At 43.0% G+C, this 23,585-nt stretch overlaps 1 protein-coding gene across 2 annotated transcripts in view; it reads left to right on the top strand.

Moving 5' to 3' along the window:
- LOC309561249 (ras GTPase-activating-like protein IQGAP2) overlaps positions 1–23,585 on the top strand; it is a 506,552-nt gene that overhangs the window by 408,060 nt on the left and 74,907 nt on the right. For both annotated transcript variants that reach the window (XM_082265047.1, XM_082265046.1), the window contains 5 exons: positions 9,522–9,605; positions 10,394–10,465; positions 10,554–10,623; positions 13,358–13,566; positions 18,631–18,780. In XM_082265047.1, coding sequence (XP_082121173.1) covers positions 9,522–9,605; positions 10,394–10,465; positions 10,554–10,623; positions 13,358–13,566; positions 18,631–18,780 — 585 coding nt within the window. The remainder of the gene's footprint in view (positions 1–9,521; positions 9,606–10,393; positions 10,466–10,553; positions 10,624–13,357; positions 13,567–18,630; positions 18,781–23,585) is intronic.

Below are 23,585 nucleotides of genomic sequence, written 5' to 3'. Positions count from 1 at the left end.
ATAGCAAAAATTGCACCCCAAAATACATTCTGCTATTCCTCCTGAGTATGGCGATACCACATGTGTAACACTTTTTCACAGCCTGGCCACATACAGAGGCCTAACATCCAAGTAGCGCTTTACACAAAGTTGTCCATTTATCCACTTTAAGACTGGGCCTATTTTTGACACTTGGTGTTTACAAACTAAAATCATTTTTTTTTGCTAGAAAACTACTTAGAACCCCCAAACATTATATATTTTTTTTTAGCAGAGACCCTAGAGAATAAAATGGAGATCGTTGCAATATTTTTTATCACACCATATTTGCGCAGCAGTCTTCCAAATGCGATTTTTTTGAAAAAAAATTCACTTTTTTGAACTAAAACATAAGAAAACAGTAAATTTAGCACATTTTTTTTCCATAATATGTAAGATAATGTTACGCCGAGTAATTAGATACCCAACATGTCATGCTTCAAAATTGTGCATGCTCACAGAATGGCGCCAAACATTGGTACTTAAAAATCCCCATAGGCAACATTTTAAAAATTTCTGCAGGTTACTAGCTTAGAGTTACAGAGGAGGTCTATGGCTCAAATTATTGCTCTCGCTCTAACGATCGCGGCGATACCTCACATGTATGGTTTGAACACCGTTTACATATGTGGGCGGGACTTGCGTATGCGTTTGCTTCTGCGCGCGAGCTAACGGAGGCAGGGCGCTTTAATTTTTTTTTTTTTTTTTTTTCCTATTTATTTTATTTATTATTTTTTTATTTTTACACAGTTTAAAAAAAAAAAATGTTTTGATCATTTTTATTCCTATTACAAGGAATGTAAACATCCCTTGTAATAGAAATAGGCATGACAGGTCCTCTTTATTGTGAGATCTGGGGTCAAAAAGACCTCACACCTCACAACTACACTAAAAAAGAAAAAAAAAAAAAAAAATTGTTGAAAGAGGAAAAAAAAAAAAAGCAAAAAAAAAAGCGGCCCTTTAAACCGGTTGCTAGGCAACGTCTTTTGACGTAGCTCCGGTCCTCCAAGACCATAGAGTTGAGTGAGGGCCATCTTGCCCTCACTCGACTTCCTGTCTCTGAGGATCCGGGACCGGATAGTTTTCCCCGCTGCCGGCGGGTCCGGCAAGCTGGGAAAACGTCTGGGACGCGGCAGGAGGGGGGGGGGGCACCTCTTCCCCTGCACCGTAAGGGTAATTCTGCGGCGAATCCGCCACTGGTACCACCCTTATCTGAAAGCCGACCGCCCGCCGTTTCAAAAAATACCGGGGTTATGGGGGCTATCTGCTGCCATAACTCCAGTATTTAGCTTTTAATGGCCGACGCATATAGTCGTTAGGCGGTCAGTAAGTGATTGCATGTATATGACAAACAGGTGACGATGACTGATGGGGTGACAGGTGACGATGACTGATGGGGTGACAGGTGACAATGACTGATGGGGTGACAGGTGACGATGACTGATGGGGTGACAGGTGACGATGACTGATGGGGTGACAGGTGACGATGACTGATGGGGTGACAGGTGATGATGATTGATGAGGTGACAGGAGACGATGATTGATGAGGTGACAAGTGACGATGATTGATGGGGTGACAAATGACAATCACTGACGGGGTGACATGTGACGATGATTGATGGGGTGACAAGTGACGATCACTGATGGGGTGTCAAATGACGATGATTGATAGGGTGACAGATGAAGGTGACTGATGGGGTGACAGGTGACGATGTTTGATGGGGTGACAGGTGACGGTGATTGATGGGGTGACAGGTGACGGGCGATGGTCACTGATGGGTGACAGGTGACGGGCGATGGTGCACGGCGGTACTGATGGCAGTCTCTGGTGACCGGTGAATTTTAGGCTATGTTCACATGTGAGCGTAGCGATCACGGGCAGAATCACTGCGATTCTGCCCGTGATCCAGAAATCATTGCAAATGGCGGGACGCCTGTGCGTTGCCCGTGATTTGCAATAGCACCCCAAATGCTGTGCGATGTTGCAGCGATTTCCGCCTGCCGAATCGAGGTAACATCACGCAAACAACGCATGACGCCCCAAAGAAACTCTTGTACCTTTTTTGGGCATCATGCGATGTTTGCGCGATGTTACCGCGATTCGGCAGGCGGAAATGGCGGCAACATCGCACAGCGTTTGGGGTGCTATTGCAAATCACGGGCAACGCACAGGCGTCCCGCGATTTGCAATGATTTCCGGATCGCGGGCAGAATCGCGGTTATTCTGCCTGCGATCGCTACTCTCACATGTGAACGTAGCCTTATGGGTGTCAATTTCTGGGCACTGATGAGGTGACTGTTGGGTGACAGGGGACATTGGGGGGGGCTGAGGACTGTGTGTGGGGGACCTTTATTTGTGTGCTTTTTACTTTTTACAGGGGTACAGAGCAGTAAATCAATGTTTCTAGCTCTTCTCCCCTCATACTGGAAGCTGTATGAGGGGAGAAGAGCTAGTAACACTGAGTTACTGCTCTTTGTTTACATTTTGTGATCGGCTGTGAATGGATTCACAGCCGATCACATAGTAAACAGTCACTGTCAGTGACTGTTTACTACCGCCGGTGACAGCTGTGTTCCTACGGAACACAGTGCCACCGACATGACCGCGCTGCGCGCTCCCGATCGCGCATGCGCGGTCATCTCCCGGGCGCCTCCATTGTGATCGGCTGTGTCATTGAAACACAGCCGATCACGTGGGAAACAGCCATGCCTATTGGCTGTTTCCCCCCTGCCGGTGACCGGCTGTGTCCCGGGGACACGCCGACACCGGCAGTGCACGGCGGCGCGCCCGCGATCGCGCGCCTGCCGTGCATTTACTGGGTCACGTCATATGACGTCCGCCCAGGATAATAGCCGCACCGTCCCGCCGTCATATGACGGCGGGCGGGCGGTAAGTGGTTAAAGTTGCACAACATTTAGACAAGCCTGTGAAATACTGGGAGAATATAGTCTGGTCAGATGAGACCAAAATTTAACTCATTGCATGCCATAATACAAACCATATTTGAAGGTCAAATGGCACTGCACATCACCCCAAAAACAGCATACCAACAGTGAAGTTTGGAGGTGGGAACATAACGGTGGGGGGCTGTTTTTCAGTATACGGTACTGGCAAACTTTGTGTCCTTAAAGGAAGGATGAATGGGGAAAAATGTACCAAGACATTCTTAAAAATTTCTGATGCCATCTACTAGGATGTTGAAGATGAAGCGAGGGTGGACATTTCAGCAAGACAATGATCCCAAACACAAAACCAGGGAAACCCTCAATTCGTTTTGAAGAAAGAAAGAAAATAAAGCTGCTAGAATGGTCCAGCCAATCACCTGACTTGAATCCAATAGAAAATCTATAGAGAGAACTCAAGATCAGAGTTCATTGAAGAGGCCCACGTAATCTTAAAGATTTGAACACTGTTTATGAGGAAGAATGTGCAAAAATCACACCTAAGCAATGCATGCAACTAGTTTCTCCATACAGGAGGCGTCCTGAAACGGTCATTACCTACAAAGGATTTTGTACGAAGTATTAAATACATTTCAGTTACCATGTTCAATACTTTTTTCCTTGTGTTATCCCATTTTATTACACATAACTTAATTTCTGAACTTATTTGTATTGGTTTCTTTGAATTGCATGGGTTGTTACCGACGTGGTGAAAGCTTCATGTCAATAGCACCTTTAAAAATATATTTACCTAGAAAAATGGTAAAGAGGTTCAATACTTATTTCTCTTTCGTTCATTGATGGACATTGCTCCTCATATTCTTGACCATTGGGTAATGCTGCCCCCTACATGAGTAGGATACTAGGCAGGAAAAAGCTTGAATACGTCTATGGGGCAGTCCCAGAGGGTATACTCTCCCACTCAGCTATAGGCATTGTTTTTTTCTGCCTAGTCAGGAATATGGACTTAGTTCCTTGCTGGGATCTCTGGTCCTGGCAATTTTTTCTTTTTAGATGCAATTTTTTCCCTAGCTTTATTTATTTCCCGCGAGATACTACTATCAACTGCCAGACTGGATTCAGAAGGTCCCCCTAGTCTGGCCAGTGAGCATGCGCAGGCCTCAGCTATGTGCTAGGTCAACCGCGATATAGCCCCACTGGACGGGGGCTGGCATGTGAGTTAAAGGTCTCACGAGGGTGCATATGACCTGGCCTCGGCCTGAGTCGCAGCGCTCCTCCTGGTTGACAGCCCCCCCTATTCTGATGGAGTGGTGGTCTGTCAGGAGTGGTTTCCACTTTGTTCCTGGTACGGTAAGTAGCCGTGTCCCCCCTCTAACCCTGGAGGGTTTTGTGGTGAATGTGGGCCTCTCCCTGGGATGGTCAGACCCCCAAGGTTCCCCTCCTTCCCATGCAGAGCCCCTCTGTTTTCGGGGTCCTCTGCGGACTGTTACCCCCCATCTGCTCACTACCCCCCTCCCATGGGGTGACCATACCTTTTAGGTCGGTCTGGGGTGTCGAGCTGGCGATGGGGGGGGGTGCGCGACTAGACAATCGGACTTTGGGAGAGGCTGTACCTAGTGGGGGCTTCTGTCAGGGCCCCCCTTCCTGCTGGGATCATGGTCGGAGCTCCTGGGGCCCCTGGGAGCCCCGTGCTGCCGCCATTTTTTTGTAGCCTTATGGTACTGCTGATCGGCGGCTATGTTTGTGTAGCCATTTTCTAGAGGTTTCTCATTGAAAATAGCGTCGGCCATGTTTTTGGAGCTGTATGGGCGATGAGTCAGACGCGAGAGCCCCTCCTCATCCAATGCTGACTTCTGGATCTTTCTCTTCCTGATCGCCGCATAGTGTGCAGTTTGCCGGGTGCTAAAAATGCCTGATCGGTGGTGTGGTTCTTTCTCCCTCTCTCTGCTATAGCAGCGGTAGTGATGTGTGCTGGGCCTTGTAGTGCCGCCAGCGCGGTGGGGGGTTGTCCCTAGCAGTGTTGTACACTTTTTTTTTGTGTGAGTCCCCGTTTTCACTAATGGAGTCTTTTGAGCACATTTCCCCACCTGCATGAAGGGGCACCCTCACCCGTATCTGAGGTTGGGGGACGTCTTCGCTGGTTTCTGGATCCATGGACCTCCCTGGTACAGGACAAGTGAGTCCACAAAGTCATTCGGTCCTGTTACAAGATCGAGTTTCAGTCTTATCCTCCGGAAAGGTTCTTCCTTTCCAACCTGCGCTTGTCCCCAGATCGCTTACGGGTCTCTTTGGGGCAGTGCAAGACTTGTTCAAGGGGTTATTGTCCCAGTTCCGACTTTTTAGGGGTTTTACTTAAACCTGTTCACAGTTCCCAGAAAGGAAGGCAAGGTACGTCCAATTCTGGACCTCAAGGCGCAAAAATGCATTGTGCTGGTACAGAAGTTCAGAATGAAGTCCATTCGCATTGTAGTGGCTTGTATCTGGGATTTTCTTGCTTCTATCGACATAAAGAACGCCTACCTTCACATTCCAATATGTGTTGGTCATCAGCGATTCCTCCGCTTTGCTGTGGGCGAGGAGCATTATCAGTTTATGGCATTACCTTTTGGTCTCACCTCTGCTCCTTGGGTCTTCACAAAAGTGTTGGCCCCGGTATTAGCATTGCTGCATCTGTGGCAGTGCTGGGGTACTTGGACGATCTTACTCTGCAAGTGGAGTCTTCAACTGCTCTGATGGACAACTTGGAGATTACTCTTCGAACTCTCAGGGAGTTCGATTGGATTCTGAACCTTCAGAAGTCTGCTCTGGTTCGGCCCACAAGAATGGACTATCTGGGTCTGACTCTGGGCTCGGCTTCAGCCAGAGTGTTTCTTCCTCTGGAAAAACTCCAGAAATTACAGGAGGCAATCCAGCTTCTGCTGTCCTTCAGGCTTGCATGCGGGGGCTAGGCATGATGGTGTCTACCCTTGAGGCGGTTCCGTTTGCACAGTTCCACACAAGATCCCTTCAAAAAGAGAACCTGGTGAAATGGGACAAGAATCCTCAGTTTCCAGACAATCTGATCCTGTTGAGCTGGGGTATGAGAGGGTCCCTTATATGATGGCTTTGTTCTCCGGCAATTCGACAGGAAACATCCTTTCTACCCCTCTACTGGACGGTTGTCACCATGGATTGCAGCCTGACCAGGTAGGGAGGTCTGGAAGAGTCCAGACTGCCAATCAATGTGCTGGAACTCCGAGCGATCAGACTTTGTTTGGATCATTGGACATTTTGTCTTCAGGGGTGTCCGGTACGCATTCAATCGGACAATGCCACGGCCGTGGCTTATGTCAATCACCAAGGGGGCAAAAGAAGTGTCCTGGTGGCTTGGGAAGAAGCCGGTATTCTAAAGTGAGCCCTCTCTGCTGTACATGTTACAGGAGTGGAAAATCAGCAAGCGGATTACCTTAGCCGATAGGCATTGGACCAGGGGGAATGGTACTCCCAAGGTTGACCTGTTGTCCTCTCGCCTCTCAGGAAGGTACAGAGGTTTGTGGCACAGTCTTGGAATCCTCTAGCTGACGCCACAGACGCCTTAGTGGCTCCTTGGAGTCAGTATATTCTGATTTACACCTTCCCCCCTCTCAAACTTCTGCCAAGACTCCTGCGCAGGATCGAGGCAGAAGGGAATTCCGGTCATTCTAGTGGCTTCAGACTGGCCTCAACGGTCGTGGTACCGCTGGTCGCCAATGCTCCTTGGGGACTTCCTCTCAGGGAAGATCTGCTGTCCCAAAGGCCAATCTTCCATCCTGCTTTACAGTCACTGGCTTTAACAGCTTGGCTGTTGAAAGCCAAGTGCTAAAGGTTAGAGGTTTGTCTGAATCGGTGATTCCTACACTGTTAAAGCCTATAAAATCTACTTCTAGGAAGATCTACCATGGTACTTGAAAGACGTACATTGCGTGTTGTGAGTTTCTTTGGGTTCATCCTCACTCTTTTTTGGTGGCTCGGATATTGGTTTTCCTCCAACGGGGGTGGGGTTGACCAGCGCCTGGCCTTGAGTACCATCAAGGGCCAGGTCTCGGCCTTAGCGGTTTTCTTTCAATGCTTATTGGCCACACATTCCTTGGTGCGTACCTTTTATACAGGGAGTTCGACGCTTGGCTCCTCCAGTGCGGTTTCAATTACCACCGAGGGACCTCAATTTGATGCTGTCAGTTCTTCAGAAACCTCCTTTTGAAAGTCTTCGGGAGGTTTCCCCGCTTGCGTTGTCCCAGGAGATGGCCTTTTTGGTGGCTATTACTTCTGCGTGCAGGGTGTGGGAGCTGGCGCTGTTGTCTTGTCGTTCTCCTTACCTGGTGCTTCACAGAGATAAGGTTGTTCTTCGTCCCTGTCTGTCGTTTCTTACGAAGGTCGTCTCTGATTTCCATTTGAATGAAGACATTGTGTTACCTTCCCTATGTCCCAGGCCTAAACATCCAAAGGAAATTGCCTTGCATTCCCTGGATGTGGTTCGGCAATCAGGGTGTACCTGGCAGCTACAAAGTCTTTTAGGAAGTCAGATTCACTATTTGTACTTACAGATGGACCTCAAGGGATTGGCCCAAGGTTTTGCAGGCTGCTGTTTAGAGTGCCTGGTCCTCTAAGGGTGTATTGTTTTTTCAGTTGAGCTCCAGTTGTTTATGGTTGAGCTCTATGTTTTGTTTTGTTTTTCTTGTTTTAAAATTCTTTATTTATTGATAAGTGCAGAATGTAAAGATACAACATTTGAACAAATGCACATGTACAAAGATGTCATATGTAGAGTTAGAGAGTTCAAGAGCAATGAAATCGACCAAAAGTCATATAGATAGTTTTATGAATAGAAACGTTGCTCACAGTAGTTGGTATTGACAAAAATAACTGGTGTGGGGGAAATTATTTCAAAGCTTCACAAGTCTAAAATGGAGAAACCCTTAATCTAACAAATATTTTCTGGGGGGATTTTATAGGGAGAGGAAGGAGAAGCTGCGAAAGAGAGATAGCAGGATGGAGAAAAGGAAGGGGGGGGGAGAGAAAAAAAGGGGGGGCAGATCTTTAGCTCTGTTGACCGGATACTAGGTAGGATGTCGCGTAAGTTGGGTACATGGACAACATTTAACCCACAGGGGCAGTTGAGGAAAGGGGGTTCCCTTTTTGTAAGGGTACTACCCAGCTAGGAGAGCTTTCCCCTTGTCGGAAAGAACAAAATGATTCCAGAGCGAGCAGGTTTTGGTATATTGTTCTCCCCTGCCCTGGGTTGTCAAGACCAAGTCTTCTAGAATTTCCACTGATCTAACTTTATTTAGCCACAGAGCTATAGAGGGAGGATTGGTGCTCTTCCAACATAGACTGATACAGGCCTTAGCAGCATCAAGGAGGTGGCGCAAGATTGATTTTTTTTTTTTGTATTTTGGAACAGACATTTGTGTACAATGTAGCAGAAAGAAAGCAGGGTCATCTTGGATTGGGAGGTCCGTAAATTTCTGGTTGATTTGTCTCACTGTTGTCCAATATCGTGTAAGCCTCGGTGCCCAGTTCCCCTCCGCACTGCCAACAACAGTCTGAAGTGTCAGGAAAAAATCTGCGGAAAGCCACGGGGAATAGTACCAGTGTTGCAATCGTTTGTAGTTCATCTCCTGAGTGCGGGTGCATATAGATGACTTAAGGGCAAAAAGTATAATATTTTGTCATTGCACAGGTGTAAAGGTTTTATTCAATGCCTTCTCCCATTTAGACAGTCCCGGGACCATAAGTCCCTCGGGAGGCACGATCAATAGGGCATCCATTGAGTTCCATGTTACCTGGTTGGCTACGGTTTAGCCTTGGGAATTTTTATTTGCTGTTCCCACCCCTCATGTTTGACATTGCTTTTCAACGTCCCAACGGTCAAGAAAATGAAGAGCTGTGTCCGTCAATGAATGAAAGAGAAAATGGGATTTTTGAATTACCGTAAAATCCATTTCTCTGATGTTTATTGACGGACACAGCACCCACCCCTCAGTGGAGTTGGTTTTCTTCTGACACTGCTTGCAACAAAACTGAATGCCTATAGTGGAGAGTGGGGTTATACCCCCTGGGACTACCCCATGGGCGTAGTCAAGCCTTTTCCTGCCTAGTGTCCTACTCCTGTAGGGGGCAGCATAACCCAATGGTCAAGGAGATGAGGAGCTGTGTCCATCAATGAACAGCAGAGAAATGGATTTTTACGGTAAGTCAAAAATCCCAGTTTTATTTGCTGTATCTTGGTGCTTTTCAAGCAACCCCTTATTTTGTACTATAAAAAAAAAAAACAAATTCAGTGTATTTTGTGTGAAATATATTATTAAATAAACTGTCAAACTAGCATAATGAATTTCATTTAATTAGCAGGAGTACACCTAGAAGCAGACATACCTCAGGGGTATGTTCTAAACATGAATGATACTACTTTCCTTACAACACCAGATTTTTTTTATATTGTAAACCCTCTTTAAAAGTAAACTTCCTTTAGATAATTTAGTTAATTTTCAGCAGGCAACAGAATCCCACAGTACTAATATATAGATGTAGAAATGTGTTTGTCCGTCTCTTAACGTTGACTGTATTTTCTTAACATGCAGGCTTCTTGGAAAGGATATAAGCAGAGGAAATCGTATACTGACAGACTGAAACTACTGCAAGGAAACATTATTGGCATTGTCAAGGTATACAATTTTAACCATAAATAATGCTACTGATTTTGACATTCCTTGTAAGTCATCGTTGGTTTTGGTCTAAAGGGTTAAAGTCAAATTTTTGGGCAAGTTTTCATTGTGATCGTATTATATAATATGATATACTTGTCTTTAGCCTGACATACACACTGTGGCCAAAAGTCTGTTGAAAAAAGGAAAACCTCCAATTTTTCTTTTTGTAGAAACATGGGAAAAAAGGTGCTGATCAAATATAATAATCTTTATAGGCATATTACTCACTATTAACATGATAAATATTTTCTCAAATCCTTCAAAATAGAGATAATTCAATAAGGATAAAGCTAAACTATATTCCAGAAATATTTAAAAAAAAAAAATTCCTTCCTGCTTATTAATAAAATTCACTAGGACAGCGACTGAATTACTGTATATGGTCCCACAATCTCACTTACAGTCACTGGTGTTTCCATATATATTGTATATTCCTGGATGCAAATACTATAAAGTGTATTCCATCTGTATTAATTACATTGAATCCAGAATAAGTGATTAAAATATAGTTTGAATATTGTGCAATCGCCTCCCTACACCGCATCATATTTCACTCATAACAGAGTTCCTTTTAATGAAAAGATTTATTTAAAATAAAGACAATGTTATATCAATTTCATTATTTTTTCTCTTGGTTTTCCATAATGTCTGTTTTGTTGACAGTTGTCAAATTGATTCTGATGTGCGAGATGTTTAGAATGTTTACTACCCAGTAATTGAACATCCTCTATTTTGGTCTGTTTAAGATTCAGTCATGGTTCCGGATGCTAAAAACAAAGAGAGAATACCAGAAGAGGCTTCAGTATTTTAAAGATCATGTGAGTTCTCCTTCTCTAGAAGTATCAGCTGTGTTGTATTCTTTTACCTGGTTGATAAACCATAAAACTGCCTTCCTTTATCGCACAGGAGAAAGAAATAATAAAAATACAAGCATTCCTCAAAGCTAACAAAGCCAGAGATGACTACAGGACATTAAGTAAGTGTTGAGAGAATTGTGGAAAATGTACATTTAAATATATAGTACTGTGAAATAAAGGATAGGTTCACCTTTTAAACAAAAAAAGAAATAATAAATGCACCTTTTTTGCAGGTAAAAAAAAGTGCATTTATTTATTTATTTTTTTAGGGAGCCTGCAGAGCTTTGCACCTGCAATCAGCAATGTCCAGCTCCTGCAGACTCTCAGCATAGCCGTCTGCCCGTACCTCATACGGCCAGGGAGATCAAAATACTACGAGAACACTCGCCAGCACCCTCACAGATCATTAAAAACTACAAGCCGTCAGTTGCAATGGCTGACGGTACTTGTAGAATTTCATTCACAGGAAACTGCGAACTAATGACATGGCCATTTGGGCGGAGCCCCACGTGGTCCCACTGTCGAATAGTGACAGCAGGTGCAGGGAGAAGATCCCCGGTCTGCTGTCACAAGGAGCCGGGGGGGGGGGGTTGCAGGAGGAGAGCTGCAGATGCTGGAAAATGGTTACATGTTCTACCCTAAAAACAGGTGGAAGATATAAGATGTTCAAAAGTGATCTTGTTTATTAAACAAAGGGAGATAAGAAATCCTGATATAGTGTTTAGTTTGTGGCAATAGAACTCATCCTGTCTGTGTGGATAGTACTGTGACTAATCGCAATGAGCTTTATTCATTTACAGAGGATTTCTAGGCCTATAAACTAAGTATACTCTCCGCCCACTTTATTAGGTACACCTGCTCAATTGCTTGGTAACACAAATTGCACCTGAGATGTCCTGCTGCTGCAGGCTCTCAGCATAGTCGTCTGCCCGTACCTCGTACAAGCAGACAGTTACCTGAGCAGGAAGATCAATGGACTATGAAGAAGCTCACCAGCACCCTGGCAGCTCATTGAAAACTACAACCTGTAGGCATTCATTCACAGGAAGCTGTTTTAAAATTGTGACAGTAGGTGCAGGGAGAAGATCCCCATCCACTGTCACAGGCCGGAGAGCTGCAGATGTTGGAACATATTACATGTTCTGCCCTAAAAACAGGTGGAGCGTGTAACATGTTTCTAAAGTGAACTTATCCTTTAAAAGAGAAAAAACTGAACAGAATACTGCAACTAATCCTCTTACTTGTCTCTCTTGGCCTTATTGGCAGATTCACCCAGTGGTATTATAGTATGGGATCTATTTATTAAACTTTTCACCCATGATTCATACAACTATAATTTAGGATTCACATGATTTCCCAGTTAAATACACCAGTCTATTCATTTCTACAGCTCAGTTTGCGCCTCATGTCCTGCTATGTACTTATACTGTTTTTTTATTTTCTTTTTTTCTTTAATGGATTTTCCTCTGTGTTTGTCTTTAAAGGGAAAATAAAGATATTATAAAAGAAAAATGTGTAATTCTTGGGTGGAAAAAATAACCACCCCTAATGTTCAGTTGTGCCCACACATTTTTTGAATCAGATTTTATCTGCTGAAGATCAAATCATGCATGTATAATATTTACTTTTAGCAAATAAAGTTGTAGCATGAATAAATATATGGATATAGGAAATACACCATAGGTTACCAGAGTTGTAGCCACCAATTACATAAGTCCATATTTATCCAAATGGAAAATGGAGTCTGCCTCAAGATAGAGACAAAAGAGAGAGTCTCCACGGTAGGGAGATATATGGAGTGGGTAAAAAGGGAGTGAAGTGAGGGAGGGGAAGGTACACATTGAAGACACCCAAGCCAGGACCAAAGGACTCAGTGTCCATAGGGATGAATAACTTGGTATGGGCATCGAAGGATGGACGTATTGTATCCACAGAGCCCATACTGTAGGGAATTTCTTATATATTATATATTATTTCTTATATGTGTGTTAAAGAACACTGGTAATTTTTTCATTCATGAAAAAGGCATTGAAAGGTCCACAAACTTCGGCAGAGTAAGCAAACTGCTTCTTCCAAGCTTATGCTATACTCTTTTGCTGCTAATAGAATATAGGTTGCCAATTTGAATTGGGGCTTAGTAAGACCTGGAGGCTTAAGATGGAGTAGAGCTTACAAGGGGCCTCTAGGGAAGGAATAATTAAACAGACTGCAGGAGTTGAAAACTTTCGACCAATGCCTTGCACTCATTGGACAGGTCCACCAAATGTGCAAGACATCTCCCAAGGCAGGGCAGCCATGATGGCACATGCCAAGAAGAGATGGGTGAAGATGTGCTAATCGGTTGTGGCTATATTAGTAGAGCAGGAGGCCATTGTAGACCAAATTTGTAGCCAATCATCCCTGTCTTTAGTGCGTCAAAGGTCTTTCTTGGAAACGTATAAATAATGAATATCAGTTTGGGTGGTAGAAAAGCATTTAATAGTATATTGCATGGAGATTTTTTTCAGGTATCTTTAGCTATGTTTAATTTTTATTTTTTTTAGGCTAAATTGAAAAAAAGATCAATATTTAAACGTTTTCATTAGTATTATGTAGGGTTATAATGTGTATGGTATAACTGAAAAAATATTTTCTTTTTATGATGTTAGTCTTACAAAACTCTAAGAAGCTACCTGTAAAACATTAACATGTTCTGTGTAAAAGATGGGTATACTAGTAGAGGTGATATACATGCAGGCCTCATCTTTTGGTATCATATTACACTTAACATTTATGATCTGTGAATAGATCACCTGTCATTTATTTGTAGATAAAATCTATTACTGCGCCTATTCTTTTCACGTTTCATTGCAGTTTGCTCAGAAAACCCCCCTCTCAATGTGGTCAGAAAGTTCGTCCATCTCCTGGACCAGAGTGACTTGGACTTTCAGGAGGAGTTGGAAGTGACCAGGTTACGGGAAGAAGTAGTGACAAAAATTCGGTCAAACCAGCAGCTGGAAAAAGATCTCAACCTCATGGATATCAAAATAGGCTTGCTGGTGAAGAATAGGATCACTTTACAGGTTAGAATTTTTGTACATCTTTTTGGCAAGCATTCGAAACAGGATGGCCTTCCTGAAGAGTGCAGGAAGTAGAGCAGACATTATAGAAACATGTTTTTATAAACCTCAAACTCAGCCTGGATGTGTAGTTCAAAGCATTGCTTGCAGTTGCCTGATCAGAGAAGGTGAAGAAAATGGTTCTGTAGTTCAAGAAGACCTCCAGGTAACTGTAATGTACAGTGCCCTCTGTAGTAATTATAATGTGCATTATACACTTTGTTGTGTCCTCATCTGGATATCCTGCTGCAAAAGCCTGATTGTCTGTTCCTATTGCTAAGGCTTCTGGTCCCAGCATGTATTTGAATTGAAGTAGTCACCCTACCATAGTGGTCCTTAACCCCCCCCCCCTCCCCACAAGAAAACCAACTACAGCATTTAAAATAGCAGTAGGGGTACCACAGACAGCTGATTTTTTGCAGCCAGACACAACCGAATAAACTGCATTTTATAAATATATAATAATAAACTTCCCTTTCTCTGTCCGGTCCGTATGGGGGGGGGGGGGGGGTTACACACACTCCTGGTGTCTGCAGATTGTGTGTGAATCTGACAAGCAGACTGCCGGCTGTCAGATGAAAGCAGTTTGACGCCAAGTACCCCAGCAACAAACGGCTATGGCAGAGCCATAGACAGAGAGTTAAAGAATAAGTTAATGTTTTGGAATATATAAGTTACACCATAATTTAGTATGTGACATGTAACAGAACATGTCTATTCCCCCCCAAACACCTCCCCCAGTTGACAGCAGGCGGGAGTTTTTCTCCCCCACAACCGCTGCCATATTAAAATCACTATCACAGCCATGTGATTCATTCACCTGAAATCTGTGAATGAAGAAGCTACGAGAGCTCCTAATCCATTCACAAGTCCTCCAACCTTCAAACAGAAAGCATGTACAGAGAAAGCTGAAGGACCCAGCGTTGCATACGTGATCTGCTGATTGCGGGTGCAATGCTTTGCAGGATCCTGGGGACAAAATGACAAATGCACTTATTTTTCCTGCAAAAATATGTGTATTTAGTATTTTTTACTCAAAGGTGAACTGTACACCAGGTCATACACTAGTAAACTTTTGTTTAACATTTTCTGTTCTGAGAAGATTCATTTAATTCTATAACTGTTAGTGAGGACAAATCGACTTTCATTTTCTACCTCAGTGATGAAGAAATTGGAGGGAGCAGGATGTAAATCTTTTATTGAATGATCACATTTTTAAAAGTGGCCAAAGTCCATTCATTCCGAAATCAAATGTTAAAAGCAAATTAAATTGTTACGCACTTTCAAATAATTTTCTCATGTCTTCGAATGTGCAGAGAATTTTTATATGAATCTTGGTACAAACATTCTTTTGAAATATACAAAATATAGATTGTAGACTCCGTGCTAAGGTATTTAAAATGGTTTGTACCTGTAGCAGCCTGCAACAATGATTAACCCTTAAGGGAGTAACCTAAATCTCGTTCAAGTAAATGCAGTGTTACTCTTTGTGTATATATATGCTAATCAATTCATAATAAAATTACTCAATATCTGTGACAACCCATTAAAGTGGTAGTAAACCAAAAAAAAGACCTGCAAGACAATAGCATAATGTGCTAGTATGCATCTCACAGTATGAAATACTTACCTTAGAACAAAGCACCCCCACAGTGGTGCCCGGTAACCGCTGAGGGAGCTGACCTGTTCCCTCTGCGTTTCTTACGTGCTCCGGCGCTGTGAGTTGCCGGAGCCACGATGACGTCACTTCCACCCAATGCATGCAGGAGCCCTCCATTCCAGCAAGGAGCTCTGAAGTTCCGACAGAATACGCCGGACCTTCAGAGCACATGCGCCGCTGATGTCAGCGGCTGCATGCAGGGTTAATATCTCCTGAACCGCGCAGCAGCACCGCATTTACTTGAAGGAAATATTCTTTTAAATAACTACTAGTGTATGGCCAGCTTTACAACTACCTCTGAGAATATAGTAAATTAGACTTTCCCAGAGTTCTCCTTGCAAGGACATATTGTGGTAGTTTATGGCTCAAAAATATTTTAAGGGCATCATAAAACTTCACATAGCCCAGACCTGTTAAGCGAAGTACACACGGGGAGTTTTTTTTATTTTTTAGTTTGTTCAACCCAGTGGGCTGAATTAAAAAAAGCTGAGAGGTTGCCATACTAAAGCCCCGTACACACGTACCGATGGTCGGCATACAAATGTTCCTCTTTTCTCCCCGGGATGTCGGTGTCTGCTGAAAAGTGCAAAGACAGCACAAGGACAGCACAAGAATTTTGTCCGCCGACTGCAGAAGTGATGTCATGTAATGGTTAACTTTCCCTGTGTTTTCTATTTTCTGAGCATGCCCAGTCTTGCAAATCTGCGGTCTGTCGGCCGAATTGTGTACTGACAGGCGAACAATCGTCCGTTCTGGTGTCGGCATACAAAAATTTTCATGTTTGCAAGAAAGACTTTTGTCCGCGGATTGTGCGCAGACATCTGTCGGAGGCACCATACTAACACGCGTACAATCGGCAGATCCTTCGTCCACCGACGTTTGTATGCCGACGATCGGTACGTGTGTACGGGCCTTAACTCATCCCATGTTACTGTGACAATCTCTCTACTGTGCTATTTGGTTTTGACAGGGCTATTGGATGCTGGTTTTTGCAGCGTGTTCATTTAACAGAACCCAGTTGTGAGACCGACTTCTGGCGGACAAGAAGCTGTACACATTGGACAAATGTCGGCTGGTTTCTGCTGAACTTGACAATATTTGACTCATGTGTACCAGCCTTTAGGTATGCTGGCTGCAGTACAGCTGAGACTGTAGATTTTTCAGGGATGATAGCAGCAGGAGATGAGTAAGAAACTGGTTTCTGTGTATCAATTGCAGATTTGCCCACACCAGCTTGCCTGGTACAGAAGTACTATGTGATGCAGTTGTGGTGAGTTTCCAAAAGTAATGCATGCACAGCTTTTGGTGCAGTGGGCTGCAATTTTAGCCTGTTCGAAATGAATGGGCTGAAATTGCATAGCACAGAACTGTGTTTGAATCACACAGGAACACACAGCGCATTCCATTGTGATTCCCAGTTTGAACTGGCCCTGAAAGTTTAAATTGTATCCTCAGTGGCACTTAAAAGCTAGCTATAACAAAAGAAGATTGTACAGGTAACACAGTCCATAATCAATAGGAAAGAGGTCCTTGCTTCACTACTATAATTACTGTAAATGTAGTCTTTAGTACTACTTTAAATGTGAGCAGTGTGAGTACCTTCATTTTACTTGGTAGCAGCCTTTTACAATCCTTTAAAGCATGCTGTTAGGTGGAAAAAGCGGGGTGACTGAGAGAAGAGCTATATAGTTTGCTGTTTCTCCTTTTACTATTCAGTTACTGGCTGGGGAAGGGCAAGACCTGTAAGTATTACTGAAATATAGTGCAGAAAAACTAGGCCTCTTGCACTGCCAGACATGGCTGAGTGGTGTGGCAGAGCTGTATAAATTTCAGAACAGGATCCTTTGACAGGTAAAACAGTTCCCATGTATTTTTTTCGTCTGTGTATTTTGTGGTTTGCCTGGAGTTCTGCTTCAACCTGTATCTCACCATTTTATGTTTTATGAAGCTATAATCTACTGGATTGCAAAGTTATATCCAGAAAACGGGGCTTCATTAGATATTGCAATCTTTATACAGGTAAGGGAAGCCAAAGAAGAAAAAGAGGAGTATGGAAAACATCCAACAGTCTGTATACAGTACTATTAGATTGTTCTGTTGGGCAGGTGTTAACATTAAGGTGATTGTAAAGGTTCACAATTATTTTTTTTTAAATACCAAGCATGTCATAGTTACCTGCGCTTTTCAATGGTTTTTCACAGAGCAGCCCCGATCCTCCTCTTTTCGGGTCTGCCCTCTTCTTCTGCCAATTGCCTCAATAGCAAGCTCCTTGCTATGGGAGCATTCATTTGGCTGTCTCTGTGCCAAAGAGAAGAGCGGTGGATTAGGATAAGGCTCATGTAAGTATAAGGCTGGGTTTACACTTAATGCGGAGCGTCTCACAGCAGGGGTCCAGTGCGCCCCTCTTCTCTGTTTCAGGGACGAATAAGGCCCACATTTTTCGCCTGAATTCAGAACTGAAATGGAGCCCGAGACGCACAGGACTCCTGCGCAATCCGCTTCACGGCCACTACTGAGATGTGTGAACTGGCTCCATTCAGAGCCGGGCACACTCTTCTGTCATTTGAAATGGATGTGGGGAAACCCGAATCCAATTCGCATCAGTGTGAACCCAGCCCAAGGGGGACTAGCTGCATGCAGAAGGTTTTATTACCTTGTAATAATCTTCGGCCTTTACAACCACTTTAAGGCTGCATTCTCATGTGAGTGTTTTGACACTTTGCAAATCCCAGTGGCAAGAGTCTCCTGATTCCTTCTGCTGGGATTATGGCCCTGTTCACACCTGAGTGTATTTCAGCTCGTAAAACGCTCATCTCTAAAGTCTCAAAATGTCCAACAAGCAGAATCCCATTCATTTCAATTGCCCATGTTCACATATGAGTGTTTTGTCGCCTGAAGCTCAAAAAAGTACATGAGCTTCTTTTTTGGCAGATTACAGGCATTTTTGTTAGATGTCAATGCCTGCCTTCAAACACCTGCAAAAATCACCTGATAATGATATGCTCAGGTGTGAATGGAGCCTAAGAGCTGTGAAAAGATAGCTGCTGCTTCCGAAGCCATACACTGCAATGACGGGCCCTCTTCAGCTGCCAAAAGCCTGTCATTGCAGTGTACAGGTTCGGTGGCTACAGCTATTTGCACATAGCTGTCAATCCTAGCAGCAGGAATCAGGAGATTTGCAGCATGGAAACATGCCTGTGCCAGTGGAGCAGAAGAAAATAAAATGAAAGTGTAAGAAAGGATTTGTTCATTTGAGATAGGAAATGTGTCACTTCTTGAATGGCAACCTTTCAGGTCACAGGGAAAATCCACATTCAGTTTCTATCACAGGATGTTAGTCAATATCAATGTTGTGTATTCTTCTGCAGGATGTTGTGTCTCACAGCAAGAAACTGAACAAGAAAAGCAAAGATCAAGTGGAAGAGATGCTGACGGTGGATAAACAAGGCATTAAAGGGCTAAGTAAGGAGAAAAGGAAAAAGCTGGAGGCCTACCAGCATCTTTTCTATCTCCTGCAGGTATGTGTATATAGATAATAAATACATTTCACTGAAGGCTATTTTTTTTTAAACCGCTACCAATCCCAAAAGCAAACTTTTATTGAACTGCAGCTTGCTAACATTTAGATATAATGGCTGCATACATTTTTTTTTCTAGTGATCTTGTAGCAGGTAGAGGATTGAGACAAACCATTTAACACTGACAGGGGTGCTTACAGTATTCAGCTGTTTTTCGTTTATGTAAAACCTTTATCCCAAAAGAAAAAAAACATTTGCTGTAGCTGCCTAAAAAGTGTTAGCTAGAGTTTGGCTTCAATTTATTTATCTAAATCTGCTAGTCCATCTAAAGGTCCGTACGCATGATACGAAAATCGGAAGTAAAATTTTGTCTGACGAACGATCTGCCGATTTTCGGATTGTTAGTATAGTGCTTTCGACAGCCGATACAAATTTTTGGACGACAAAAACTGGATGTGCAGGCTATAAAATTTTTATCGTACGTCAACACAACGTCCGATTTTCATTTAGTTAGTACAGTTTTCGTCTGAAAAAAATCGTAAGAGCAAGACTAGTCATGCTCAGAAACGAAAGAACACATGACATCACTTCTGAAGTTGAATTCTGTCCTTCGAGAATTTTCGTATGAAAGTAACCTCTTCACTATCGACATGAGACTAGCATGCAACAAAAAATGGATGACAGATCGTCCGATAATCTGTTCGTGTGTACGAGGCTTTACACTCCCCTCCCCCAAACGGACATTGCTGCTGTCCAAAGGTATCTCTGTTGCTCTTTCATCCAGACTTGAGGCACTCTAAAGCTGAATACACACTATACAACTTTTGTTGTTCGATTTCCTATAGATTTACCTTTACTATGTAGTGCAAGGGCCTGCCTGATTGCATACAAATTTAAAGTGTTTAGGTTTGACCTCATATTAAGGTATATGGTTTTGGTAAATCTAAAGGAAAAAATCTAAAAACAATCGTATAGTGTGTATCCAGCTTAATACAGGGAGTGCATTACTGGCTAGTTCATTTAGTGAAAACTGGGGGTGTAAAAACTAAAAATAGAAGGCTAACCATATCTTAAGTATGGGAAAACTTTTATAGTGTAAGAGTTAAAGCCTCAATCTGATTTTTATGGTGGTCTGGATTTCCACTGGGTACATTCACCCTCTCTGTTTTTTCTTGTGATCATCACCACGTTACTCGGGGGGGGGGAATGTTTCCATTGGGGACACCTCTTCCTGTAGCAACAGTCTATGAGGATTCCTATTTTGCTGTTGGTCTGCAGGATTGGAAGTTAAGGGAACTTTCCTCAAAGGACCATAGACAGAATACTGACAGGGGTTTCAACATTCCCCTACTCAATCCTCAACAAAGCCAAAAAGTTTCACTTTACATACACTTAAAAAATGGAATAAAGAAAGAAAAAGCTAATTAGTGTGTGTGAATTTTCCCAGCAACAGATTTCCACCTTCACGCTTTGCCTGTCCGTTGATACCCCAGCGACAATTCTTTCATAGGAATAAAACTCATGGAAAAACCCCTGGAAATTCGCTATTGAATGCTTCATTTTAAAGTTGATCTTTCACTTTTTTATCTAAGTTAAAACTTTAAAAGCCCGCACTTATAGGTATTTTTTTCTTATTTTTAAGTAACATTCATATCTCAAATGATTGAGCGCTTTTAGAGAATATAGGAATGCGTGCACCAAGACCAGCTTTTTCAGCAATGAAAGGATCTTATTGGTTGTTGGTGTTCCCATATTTGGTGCTGAAGTCTTGTTCATAATGAACAACAACAAACTGTATATATTCTATGTAGATTCTCACCAAGTACACACTTCACATTCACTGACCTGCAGTATGTCATGCCTGCAGATTGTATAACACTTACACTATTTATATTCTCATGTACATATAGATAGATGACTTTGGTTCTTGTTTAGTAAATTTGTTCCCATGGAAGAAATTCAAGATTCTAGCGCTTTGGAAAAGACAGAGACCATTTTAAATAGACCTCTTCTAAATGGATATTGATTTTTTTTTTTTTTTTAAGTATAGGCAACTAGGAGGAAGGCCGGTCCAGATGGTGAAAGTCCAAATTGATGTAGTGAATAATAGAAAGATCACATAAAACAGCCAATGCATTAACTCTCCCTTCATCAGGTTTAATATCAAGTCAGAGCTTAAAGCAGGATAAAACCTCAAAGCAAACATTTACAGTTCCTTGAAAAAGTATTCATACCCCTTGAAATGGTTCACAAATTACAACATAAAAAAATATATATATTCTATTGGGATTTTATGTGATAGACCAACACGAAGTGGAAGGAAAATAATAATTGGTTTTCAAAAGTTTTTACAAATATCTGAAAAGTGTGGCGGGCATTTGTATTCAGCCCCTCTGAGTCAATACTTTGTGGAACAACCTTTCCCTGCAATTACCGCTGCAAGTCTTTTTTGGGGATGTCTCTACCAGCTTCGTACATCTAGAGAATGACATTTTTGCCCATTTTGCTCTTAAAAATAGCTCAAGCTCAGTCAGACTGGATGGAGAGCGTCTTAACAGCAATTTTCAAGTCTTGCCACAGATTATCAATTGGATTTGGCCAATTGGTCTGGACTCCGACTGGGCCATTCTAACCCATGACTATGCTTTGATCTAAACCATTCCATTATAGCTCTGGCTGTATGTTTAGGGCTGTTGTTCTGCTGGAAGGTGAACCTCTGCCCCAGTCTCAAGTCTTTTGCAGACTCGAACAGGTTTTCCCCTAAGATTGCCCTGTGTTTGGCTCCATCCATCTTCCCATCAGCTCTGATTGCTTCCCTGTCCCTGCTGAAGAAAAGCATCCCCACAACATGATGCTGCCACCACAATGTTTCACAGTGGGGATGGTGTGTTCAGGGTGATGTGCAGTGTTAGTTTTCTGCCGCACATAGCGTTTTGCTTTTATGCCAAAAAGTTCAATTTTCGTCTCATCTGAGCAGAGCACCTTCTTTCATATGTTTGCTGTGTCCCCCACATGCCGTCTCGCAAACTGCAAACAGGACTTCTTATGGCTTTCTTTCCACAATGGCTTTCTTCCTGCCACTCTTCCATAAAGGCCAGATTTGTGGAGTGCACGACTAATAGTTGTCCTGTGTACAGATTCTCACACCTGTGCTTTGGATCTGTTCAGCTCCTCCAGAAATATCATGGGCCTCTTGGCTGCTTCTCTGATTAATGCTCTCCTTGCCCGGCCTGTCAGTTTAGGTGGACGGCCATCATGGGCGTCTGCAGGTAGGGGCAAGGGGGGGGGGGGGGGGATCTCAACTTCCCCTTTAAAGTGGCTGTTAAGCCACTTTATACCATCCTGTCTGGTCTGTTTAATAATCATGTGTGCCCCTGTGTCTGTGTTTTAAAAAAATAAGCCGTTCTATACCAATTTTTATAGTGCCGAGCACTGCTCATGTGACCCATCGGCTCTCTGCTTTCCCCGTCTGACAGCTACCTGCCGTGGGCGGGGCCGAATATTCCCTGCTGATGTCAGTCAGGAGGGGAGGAGGAGAGAGGTGGCGCCTGGCGCTCTGAAAACTTTTTATAAAACACAGACTCGGGGGCACATAGGATTATTAAACAGACTGTACACAGGATATAAAGCTTTAAATGAAACTACAGCAGCAGGAGGGGAGGGGGCGGGCACTGATACAGGGGCAGACAGGCAGGGAGGGAGGTGGGAGAGAGGACAGAGGAGGACAGGAGAGCTGCGGATGATGGAGACACGTAAACTGACCACAGTGCCAGTGCTCAGCAGCAAATTCTAAAATAAATGCTGCCGTTTGCCCTTTAAAAATACTCAATATAAGTATAATGACTAAGCCCCTCCCCTTCATGACATTGTTGAAAAGGTGCGGAGCATGGGTGACCTCAAAATGATGCCCCCCCCTGAAGAAAGTTCTGCGGACACTCATGACGGCCATGTCTTGGTAGGTTTGCAGTTGTGCCATACTCTTTCCATTTGCGGATGATAGAACAAACCGTGCTCCATGAGATGTTCAAAACTTAGGATATTTTTTTTATAACCTAACCCTGCTTTAAACTTCTCCACAACTTTATCCCTGACCGGTCTGGTGTGTTCCTTGGCCTTCATGGTGCTGTTTGTTCACTAAGATTCTCTAACAAATCTCTGAGGGCTTCACAGAACAGCTGTATTTGTACTGAGATTAAATTAGACACAGGTGGACTCTATTAACTAGTTAGGTGACTGAAGGCATTTGGTTCCACTAGATTTTAGTTAGAGTTATCAGAGTAAGGGGGGCTGAATACAAATGCATGCCACACTTTTCAGATATTTGTAAAAAAAAAATGAAAAACCATTTATCATTTTCCTTCCACTTCAAAATTATGTTTCACATTGTATTGGTCTATCACATAAAATCCCAATAAAATAAATTTGTTTTTGGTTGTAACATGAGAAAATGTGGAAAATGTCAAGGGGTTTGAATACTTTTTCAGGGCACTGTTTATAGCAGCCTACTGTTTCTTAGGTGGTAGAGACTTTGGGAGAGACCTATATTGAGCCCACTTAAGCTCTGTCTTGATATTAAGCCATAATGAAGAGGAAGTAGCTTGACCCCTGACACACGTTCAATGTTTTAGGTGATCTTCTCAAGTGATTTAGACTCTAAAATCATTTGGTCTGGTACTCCTCTGGTTTATCTTTGCTTTGAGTCACGATTTGGGTACCCATTAAAGGGTTTCCTTGTTTCATGTGAGCTACTTCACCAGAGTTAGTAAGCTTGCCTAATTATTTTGTTCCCCTCACTATTCTGAACA

This window comes from Pelophylax lessonae (genome assembly GCF_965119305.1).
Source record: "Pelophylax lessonae genome assembly, chromosome: 1".
Taxonomy (NCBI): domain Eukaryota; kingdom Metazoa; phylum Chordata; class Amphibia; order Anura; family Ranidae; genus Pelophylax; species Pelophylax lessonae.
Note: the sequence above shows the minus strand (reverse complement) of the source record. Positions and strands in the feature narration are given on the sequence as shown.